At 45.4% G+C, this 10,722-nt stretch overlaps 1 protein-coding gene across 1 annotated transcript; it reads right to left on the bottom strand.

Moving 5' to 3' along the window:
* Positions 1–2,459: 2,459 nt before the first annotated feature.
* Positions 2,460–8,902, bottom strand: si:ch211-1a19.3. The gene is made up of 5 exons (XM_012823189.3): positions 8,206–8,902; positions 6,613–6,709; positions 4,205–4,358; positions 3,514–3,656; positions 2,460–3,131 (listed from the first exon to the last, which is right to left on the bottom strand). Coding segments are annotated over exons 1-5 (720 nt in total). The 5' UTR covers positions 8,530–8,902; the 3' UTR covers positions 2,460–3,129.
* Positions 8,903–10,722: the final 1,820 nt, after the last annotated feature.

The raw sequence follows: 10,722 nt of genomic DNA, 5'->3' as shown, positions 1-10,722 counted from the left end.
TACTGTGCTCTGCTGTGCTTGACCTGTCCCCATCAGCCATTTCCTGTGGTTTCTACAGCTTCCTCAAAGACAACCGCTTTGAAGTTTACCTGCCGGCACAACAGTGCGGCACATTATTCTCTTGGGCATACTTCATATCAAACGCCCTTGGGTAAAATGTTCTCAAAGCTTAATGAAGTAAAACAAATACTATGTACTGTTTATATTAGTACACATTGTCACATGCTATACGTAAGGCCAGGGTTAGGCTTAATAACTTGAGGTAATGTGTATCTACATGAAAAGTGCACATTTCTCATGTAAGTACTCAATATTAAGGACAATTTAAAGTGGGACCATTTTCTTCAAATAGATGTTACATAGAAGTCCTATACTCTATGCCATATGTTTATTCCAAACAGAATTATTTTGACTAAACTCCCATTTATTTTTAAACCCTATTTACATTCCTGACCCCAAAACAGACGGTTGATGAAAAAAGTGTCACATGAAACAGATGTAGCTCAAACGCTTCACAGTACAGGTGCAGACTTGGATCCTGCTGTAAACACCAGGGGATCAGCCGACTGGTATGGGGCGGGAGACGGCTTTCACCTGGCACAGCTCCGGCATTTCTCGGTTTATCAGAAATCCTTTGGACGGTGCTATCAGAGTCACCTTGGCAACCAGAGCGCATGCCTTCCTGTTGATTTGCAGTGAGCTGTTACACACGTCAGATGAGGTTGTCTGGTTTATCTGGGGTTATGTTCACCCTGTTCACTCCGCAGCCTTTCGCTAGCTTCCTGAGAGGGACATAGAGTTCGAGGCTTGGCCAAATCAGTGCCATTAGGCACTTTGCAGCACTTATATCTTTTAAAAGACTGGATCGTTCCCATTCTTTTTCATTTTCTCATCTTTCCCAACCATTTATCTGTTCTTTAAATCCTTCATGTTTTCCTCTAAACGTTTTCAGAAATGGACATGCACAAACAGCCTGACATGCTCAGGCCTCCACTCCCAGAGGTTTTCTCTTGAGAACGACGGCCTCTATTAAAGTTCACCACTGAGTCTGTTCTCCATCCATCATGCTTGGTGGTGATTCAGGCTTCATAGTTATTTCGTTTTATATCAGGAAGCGCCTCACAGGGTTCCGCTGGAACCTCCTCCGGTTGCAGTTGCTTTTCTTAACTTTATGGAACAATATGTCACACACAAATCAAAATTCATACACGCACGCGCACACACACACTCAGACACACACACACACACACACACACACACACACACACACACAGTAGGTTGTCTTTATTTCTTGTCCCTTACCCCTTCTAGATGAAGTTTTAGTTTATTTTCTTATTTTTTTACAAACAATTATTATTTAATGTCTTGGTTAGTATAACCGTCATCTGAATCAAAGGGATTACAATCCTGACTGTTTATAGGCCATTCAGTAATTTATCACAGTTAGTTACAGCCACAGGGTCTTCATAAAGGCTCCCCAATGGCGTCTAATTCGTCTTCAACATTAACAAACTGCAGAGATTCCATACTGTTTCCAAGTGTGTGCTTAAGCACACAGATCTAGATGAAGAGCCTGTTTTAAGGAATAACTAATGTAGTTCAATCACGTGGAAACCTGGTTGTGAGCCTGCGTTTGTACCCATCTACCTTTGGAGTGCTCATGCAACTCCTTCTACTGCCTGCACAGCTGGCTGGGAGCGTGGTAAACATTTTGCTCTCCAACATTTCTGCACTTGAGAAATCCCCAAATATTGAACTGTTTCTGAAGTTCTGAGACATTTGTTTGCATGTCTATCTGTATTTTTGTTCAACTTGAGAAGCTGATGCATTTATTTTGGGTTTTTTGAAGGGTCATAGAATGGCAGTAGGTATGTGAAAACAGTAGCCTCAGCTAAGGCCTGAAGAAATATAATCTCTCCTTCCATCTCTCACTCTCTGCTTCCACCACTCTCTCTCCACCCCCTCTCTCTCTCTTCTTCCACTCTCTCTCTCTCTCTCTCTCTCTCTTCCTCCAACAGTTTTTTTTTTTTTTTTTTTTGAAGGGGCATAGAATGGCAGTAGGTATATGAAAACAGTAGCCTCAGCTAAGGCCTGAAGAAATATGAAATGTGAGAAACACCCTCGTGTTTCAGAGAGGAGGGATCTCATGTGGCATGAGCCTGCATACTTATCGCTGAGTACCCAAGCGCAGTGTAATATGTATAATACAAATATAATAAGACTAAATTAAATTAAAATTGATTTAGGGACAATTTCCTCACAGCCATTGCTTAATCTCCCATTCCAGAGACTCATATGGAATCATTTAGCACTCATACTTGTGCAAAAGGTCACAGCACACCCAGATGTTCTGCTGGAGATGGTCCAATGATCTGTTGTTCGTTGAGTGTACAGAACCACATACATACCAGGAAAAGATATTAAATATAAACAGTTCTTCAAGAAACAGAAGACAAGGATTTACAACTCTTAGAAATCTTTATTAAAACACAACCTCAGTAGAAGCTGAAAAAAAACAAAAAAACTTTTACATTTTTTAACAAAAACCCAGTATAAAACATAAGCTTAGTGATTATGTCTTCTCTTTTTCATTGCATTCATTAATTGCTGGGAAATGTGCGCAATTTTGTCATATTGCCAAGGGAGCCAAATGATAAGTATATACTATAAGTAAATATACTGCATTTGATTCAAACACACAAATAAATACTGGGGAAAAATATAAACACAATTCTGCGTCATAGCAATTACCACACATTATCAGCTTTTCATGTATTTAATGCTTCTTAGTTATAATCCTGAAACGCTTGTTTTCCTTATTGTTACTTACAGTAAAACCGCTCTTATTGACTTCAGAAAAACCCCAAATGTAAGAACTGTGGAACCATCCCCAGCGTTCCACTGAATGATAAAGATAAATCTAAACAGTGTACACCAGAGAAGATAGCGCCAACACAGCTCCTCTGATATTCCTCCCACCCCTATGTTTATAATTTACAGCAGTGCGTCTGGTGCAGGTGATGCGTTCATCCTGCACCAGTCTGGGGTCCTCTTCCTCTTCCACTTCCTGGACAACAGTGTTGCACTCGGCTATGTACCCAATCACCAACACCATGGCGCGCTTCACACTCCTGTAACACATGAGCCTGCGTTAGCTTTAGCACACACACACACACACGCACGCACATCCCTGACGCTGGCAGTCATGCCCACACACACAAACACACACACATCACTAACGCTGGCAGTCATGCCCACACACACAGACACACTTCTTCCCTAACGCTGGCAGTCATGCCCACACACACACACACACACACACACACACACACACACACACACAAACACAAATACAGACACACAAACACACACACACAGACACACACACACACATCCCTAAAGCTGGCAATCATGCCCACAAACACACACACACACACACACACACACACACACACTGTGGTGTTCTGTGGTGGTGTGGTGTGGTGTGGTTGTGTGTGGCAGCCGCAGACTCACATGATATCAGAGCCAGGAGGAGGGCGGAGAGCAGGGCCCAGCCCAGGGGTCCGCTGTACGGGCCCAGAGGAGCCGCACCAGAGCCGGGGAGCTGCTCCTGCTGATTAGCCTCCTCCTTCTGGACCTCCGACTGACACTTCACACTGCAAACACAGACAACAGAACACATGAGGAACGTCGAATTATAACTACTGCAAATTACAGGAAATCACACAAGGACCACTAAAGAACATAACAGCCCTGAATGACAATATGAACAACAGTAAAGTACGTGAGAGACAACGAGTGGCGTCATCTATGAACGACAACAGACCACATGAGAGACAAAGAATGACGTCAGCTAAGAACGACTGTTAACCACATGAGAAATGTCTATCATTAAACCATCAGAGAAACTGGAGGCTGATTGCCTTCACTTTGTTGCCTTCACTTTTCTCCGCTGACTTATTCAAACGAGTTATGGCTTCTGTGCAGGGACGCTACAATGCTTGAAATGAATGTTATCTTAAACGCAGGTTGCAATGGTCACTGATGTGGCAGTGTATTTGGTCATGTCAAATCAAGATGTAACAACTGTATTCAGTTGTATCTAGTCGGTGATGTAACGGGTTGTTTGGTCAGGTCTGGTCAATCATGTAACAAGCGGAAGTGCTTGTTGATGGTCGTGGTGATTTAGCTGGTCAGTACTCACAGCTGTGTCTGTACGTAATGCTTGCTGGCCTGGCAGGCGGCAGTCTGCTTCTCGGCTGCAGTCTGCAGGCTGACGGCAGCGTTTCTCAGCGCCTCACAAGCGTCCAGCTCATGCAGCTTCATGGTCAGGTTACTCTGTAGACAGTTTATGTCATCTGGACCAGAGCACAGAATCATATCAGCACAGGTCGTATACCATCAGTGCAGATCAGAACATCAGCACAGATCATTACATTGGCACACACACTGGCTCCGCAAGAGAATCAAACAGACATCAGAAATCAGTGCAGTTCATAACATCAACACAAATCATAACATCAACAACAAATCATGGTGCAAATCATATCCTGAGCTGGAATGATAACAGAAATACACATCATATCATGAATATGTATTCTAACTGGAAGAGGTATGGATGATAACGGTTTGATGGATAAATACAGACCCTACCATAAAACAAATCTTTTGTAATTTGATAAGGCAACTGTGGATTAGATCAGATCATCTGTAGCCTACTGACCATAACAAAGCCGGCTTTGTAAACTAAAAGCCACCATAGCTCATGTAAATCCCGATGGCTCTTCCTTTGGCAATAAACTTAGGGTAGATGGAAAGATAAGTCAACTTTGAGCATTTAAAATAAAGAGTAATTAACTCCCATGAGAGTTACTATAATGACTATCATCTTCAAATGCTTCTCACTTGTCATTGTTTTGGGTTGCCGCAGCAACAATTACATTTTTGAGTGTTTTTTTGTAGCTTTGTCAGAGGAATGTATGAGGATTTAAATAAAGGCTTCTGCTTATAAGGCAATGTCTGGGATTCCTTATCAATCTGAGCTCCACACGAGGCTCCGTGACGTGAAGGGACTATTTTGGGAGTTGGCTGGCTGTTGTTCAGGCTGAGTCACGTCAACATCACTTCCATCATCATGGAGTAGTTTTCTCAAGCCATTAACCACAGCATATAGCTCTGTGGAGGCTCTTCGCACAGGATAGCCCCAGCCCAGATCATACCCCAGGATAAGATTAATAGCCAAAAAATCCCTAGCTAGCCTTTCACAGCTATCATCCAACATCCATAGCCAAAACTTCTAACTAGCGCTCCCAGGCTACATGCTCAGCTAGCAAGCTTACATTCCAAACCAACATCCCCAGCAGCCTACCAGCTAACATGCATTTTCTATGTGCTTGCTGGTCTCAGAGGTGGCTGTTGAAACACCGCCTGGGGTTGTGACACCAGTGGGTGTCACACCTCAGGCTTTAGCCCATGTGATTTTCCTATCGGCTCGGTTCAGAAGCTTTCCACTTCCTGTAACCGTTCAGCGGGGAGGGATGTGAAGGGAAAATCTCCCCTCCTCATCAGCGCTTGGGATCTACACAAACCTGCAGGTGTGGGAGTAAGCTAATGTGATGAGGAGCTGGCTTTAATGGTTTAATGTCAAGGGATTTAGATATTGGGGTTTAGGGTTTGACGTGAGAAGAGGAAGGGTTTATTGTGATGGTCTGATCCACACTGATGCCTGAACCCCATCACATTTAAGTCTTAAACCTTACTCTGTTTCCTGAACCCCATCACATTAAAGTCTTAAACCTTACTCTGTTTCCTGAACCCCATCACATTAAAGTCTTAAACCTTACTCTGTTTAACCTTAATCTCAACTCAATTCTATGCTTGAACACTAATAAGGGAACTCAATCACATTTAAGCCTGATCAAATCTGATCCCTACTAATGCTTAAACCCCATCACTGGAACACATTACTGTTATAGGAATCATGGATGGATTGGGCATTATGCCCAGTTACGAGTCACTTGTCAGCTGAATGCAAAGCTTGTAGACAGAGTGAGAAGAGACTTTTAGAGGCTGTCAATTATTAAGGGCATGTGGTCTTATTATCTGCACTGGCGAAATAGACCTCACACTGAATTTGAAGGGCAATGTGGTTTATGTCTTCAATGTTACATTTAAATCTTAATGTGAAATTTTGAATATAAGAACAGAGATTCACAGATGAGAGATGCACCATGGCTTAAATTCATTTGAGGCATGACTTTTTCTAGGCAAGCTTATTTTTTAATATTAGATTAACATTAGACTGAGAAAAGAACAGCCAGAGTAGATTCTCCCACAGAAGGTATATTAGCAGCGAGCTAAACTTGAGTTTGAACAAACCGGCAAGCTAAAAGTTGCATAACCCCTAACACTGACAGTGTTACATTGTGTTTACAAGCCCCATCCATAGTGTAAACTCATTTTTAAATGAATCCTGTTGTATTTGTTTTTTCTGCACTAGGGTTTCTATGGTTACATGGGGGAAAGCATCTAAGAATACCAGCAGTGAGCAAGTCCTCCTCTCCGAGTAGCCAATGAGCAGGCAGCAAGGCAGTCTGACTGAGATTTTCCTACCTTTCTGCAGGGAGTTCTGTGCTGTGAGGTTTGCCTCAATGGCCTTATGCATCTCAATCTCATTTTCCAGTGCTGTAATGTTCACATTCAACAGGACCTGCGAGAGGAGGGAAAATAACACAATGCTGTCATTGAATGACTAATCAAAACACGGGGATACCAAACCGTGTGTGTTTGTGTGTATATGTGTTTGTGTGTATGAGTGAGTGTGTGTCTGTGTGTATGAGACTGTGTGTGTGTGTGTGTGTGTGTGTGTGTGTGTGTGTGTTTGTGTGTATGAGTGTGTGTTTGTGTGTCTGTGTGTATGAGTGTGTGTGTGTGTGTTTCGTCAGGACGCTGACTGGAGTGTGTGTTTGTAGCCAGCCGGCGGGCTAGCCATGCCAAGCAGTGCCCCGTATCGCATATTTGATTCTGAGAGAGTGCAGGCATGTTCTCAGCCACCTCCTCATATGGTGATGAGAGCTGCCTTTGAAAATAACAGTCTTTTAGTGTAATGCTCGGCGGGCATATTTATACTTGTTGACATAAGGTCGATGTCATGGGCATTCGGGAAGAAGGACGACGCTTGAACATGGCTCTGTGTCAGACAGGTTTTGGGGGTGAAGAGGCTGTGTGCTTCAAGGCTCCCACTTCTCCAGGAAGAGAGCGCCCCCCTCCACGCCCACTCCAGCTGGATAGAGCTGCTTTTAATATCTGCCACGGCTGGATTTGCATACAGCGGGTCTGTGGTCACCTTGATTGTTGGGTAAACGGAAAAATGAACCTGCTGAGATTGAAACCTCTGGAGTCTCCATTGAGAGTCCATCCCGTTGAGTGGGGTACTTCACACCCCTCATACTGTCCCTCGTACAGGACTGAGTGGGGTACTTCACATCCCTAATACTGTCCCTCATACAGGACTGAAACCAAGGAAAGCTATAAGCAGGAATAGTCTAGGCGCCTGTTGGCATTTGACTTTGAATCAGATTTGACCCTGATGTACATATTTGTGCCAGATTGGGATTGGAGTTGTCATTAAACTCTTCTGAAAGGTAGACAGTGAAATATACTACTGGGGGACATGTCATATCCCTAATAACGGATACTATCAAAGGAAACTTACAAGCATATTTTTTTTTATCAGAAGTAGTCTTACTTGCCAGTCAGGTAATGGTTCCAGAGCAAATAGGGCCCTGACCTGACACCACACTATGCCAGATCCTCCCCCAAAGCTATGTGCTATCTGCTTTTCTCCTGCTATCCTTGAGGACTTTCTGTTACACTTTGACACAGAAACAAAACCGAAACTAGAGACAGAGATCCAGAGTTAGAAACCGTAGCTCTCCACTGAACCTGATTCTCGGAGCGAGAACAGGACCTGAGGACCTGAGGACAGGGAGTGACTTCAAGGCAACTGGCAAGCACATCTCTTTACCAGGAACAACCCTGTATAAACATGCCGCTCGAAACCGACAAACTTCACTGACACAAACAGACACAGACGGAGCCATTCAAAGGAAAATAAAACTCAGGGAGATCTAAACACCCATCCACTGGGCTCCCCCTGAGAAAGGCATTTAGGGCAGGGGGGGCGGATTCTGTAACCATACTCACGTTCTCCTGCCGACAGTCATCCAGGGACACGTTGAGCTGCCTGAGTGTCTCCTTGTACTCGTCGATCTGGCCCTGCAGCAGCGTCTGGTTGTCCCAGCCCTGCCTGACCAGGGCCTCCAGGGCCCGCCGGTCCTTGGTCCACATCACTTTGGCCCCCTCCAGCTTCTCGTTGAGGGTCTGCAGCTCCTGACGGCACTGGCCGGCTCCCTTCATGTCCGGGGAGGTGGCCCACACCACGATGATGATGAGCGAGATGATGGACCAGAGAGCCAGGCAGGCGATCAGCACGTTGCGCGTGGTCTGGGAGGACTTGGAGCTGGCCATCCTTACAACACGCAGGAGCTCAGGCTGGCTTGTCGGCGAGTCGGGGCCTCTGGTTAAAAATATCCTTCTGGGAGTCGAAAGGTTCTGGGGTCCGCTTTGTCCCACGCTGTGTGTGTGTGTGAATGTTCACACGTGCGAGTGTCTGTATGAGTGAGTGAGTGAGTGAGTGAGTGAGTGAATGAGTGTGTTTGTGCTCAGAGGTGCCGGTGTGTTTGAGCTCAGAGGTGCCGTGATACTCTCGGTGTGTGAAATGAGTGTCTTTGCGAGTGGACTTCCCCTAAAAACCACTGCCTGAGCAGGGCAGGAAAGGGGTGTGGCTCTGCCCCAACTGATGCAAGGAGGAGAGTAAACCTGCTGTTCTCTACGGAGAGGGAGACAGCGAGAGAGAGAGAGAGAGGGATAGAGGGAGAGAGAGGGAGGGATAGAGGGCGGGAGGGGCTAGAGAAAGTGGGGGAAGAGAGAAAGCAATAGAATAAGAGAGCAAAGGGGAAAGAGTGAGTGAGAGAGAATTAGAGAAGTTGAGAAAGAGGGAGGGGATTAAAGAGGGAGAGAGAGAGAAGGAAAGAGAGGGAGAGAGAGAAGGAAAGAGAGGAATAGAGAGAGGGAGATGAGAAGCACACAAGGAGTAAGAGGGAGAGAGTGAGTCAGACAGATACACAGAGGAAAAGAGAGGGAGTGAAAGAGAGAGAGAACAGAGAATGAGGAAATCTGATCTCAGATAAGCAGATAAAGTACTTTCCCCACATGTGTCCTCAGATTGCTCTGGGGGGAAAACGAAAGCTAAAGACGCTCCCTCGTTCCCCTGAAAGGACGAGTGTTTCTCTTTCTATTTCTCAATCTGGCGGAAGGGCTTGGCAGCGGCGCGGCGTGGCTGAGCTCTGGGGGTGGCGCTGGAACAACAGCGGTGGCTCTGAGCCCTCAGAGACGCTCATCCAGGGAACACTCCGACTGCTTGTTTGGCTCTTCAGCTATGTCTTATTTTAAACACTTTCACTAGCGCCCGCGGCTGCCACTGCTGGAGACTCAGTCTTTCCTGGACCGGTGCCAGCCCCTCACTCTGCCCTCGCTGCTACAGCCCGTACCTCTGCCCATCGTCCACGCCCTGTGCCACCCCGTGCCACTTTTCCACTGGCATGCCGCTGCTACTTCTCTCGAGTCAGTGCCTCTGGATGATGGCACGGCCGTGCAAAAGCCCCCCTGCCCCAGAGGGGTGGGCAGAGCAGGGGTCAGAGGTCATGGGCTGGAAAGGGAGGAGGAGGAGGAGGAGGAGGAGGAGGAGGAGGAGGAAAGCTAGTGCTGGAATGAGGAGGCTTGGGCAGCATTTGGCAACATTCAGTAGCTCAGTTACTGCCAATGAAGGAAGAGGCCACAGTTAAACAAACATCAAACATAACCACACTGGGTGCTCTCGCTCTCTCTCTCTCTCTCTCACACACACACACACACACACACACATACTCTCTCTCTCTCACTCACACACACACACACACACACACACACACACACACACACACGTTCTCTGTGTTTCTCACTTGCTCCCTCTTTATTTCACCCTCTCTTCCTCTCTCTTTTTCATTTTTCTCTCTCTCTCTCTCTCTCTCTATCTCTCTTATGTCCTCCCTATTTCTCGGTTTGTGTTGGGAACATAGCTGTGGTGTTTTGCTGAATCTAACTTTAAAGCATCAAGAAAAACAAGCAGTTTTAAAGCAAGGCTGCTTCACATTGTCAACTCAACTCAACTCAACTCAACTCAACTCAACTCAACTCTACTCTGATTCAACTCTACTCTACTCTACTCTAACTCAACTGTACTCTAACTCAACTGTACTATAAATCTAACTCAACTCTACTCTGGCTTCTGCCTGGAACTCCGTGGTTCACCTCTCTGTGAGCATAAAGATCCACATGTATCCACATTTATGATTATTTATGCTTAGACATGAGGGCTTCATTTACACGTGTCAGTGTTCTTTTTATCTTACACTCCCATTTTGCAGCATGTTGCATTTTCACAAGGTCATGCAATTTCAAGGATTTCTGGTTGCAATTTTCGCTTATTACCGGAATACTTCCACAGAAGAATGCCCAGTCATGGACTTTCTGGATTATTTGTGTATTTAACTCAAAATCACTGCAATAGCGGCAGGAAATTCAGTTATTTGGCCACAACAAACTCCCATAAGATCCTGGTGG

Source organism: Clupea harengus, chromosome 10 (genome assembly GCF_900700415.2).
Source record: "Clupea harengus chromosome 10, Ch_v2.0.2, whole genome shotgun sequence".
Taxonomy (NCBI): domain Eukaryota; kingdom Metazoa; phylum Chordata; class Actinopteri; order Clupeiformes; family Clupeidae; genus Clupea; species Clupea harengus.
This window is presented reverse-complemented; position numbering and strand designations above follow the sequence as displayed.

Coding starts and splice junctions, on each gene's coding strand:
- si:ch211-1a19.3 (XM_012823189.3), bottom strand. CDS start 8,529: ATGGCCAGCTCCAAGTCCTCCCAGACCACGCGCAACGTGCTGATCGCC. Junction 4,359..6,612: donor ACAGAACTCCCTGCAGAAAG/GTAGGAAAATCT, acceptor GCTCTGGTCCAG/ATGACATAAACTGTCTACAG. Junction 3,657..4,204: donor CATTACGTACAGACACAGCT/GTGAGTACTGAC, acceptor CTGTGTTTGCAG/TGTGAAGTGTCAGTCGGAGG.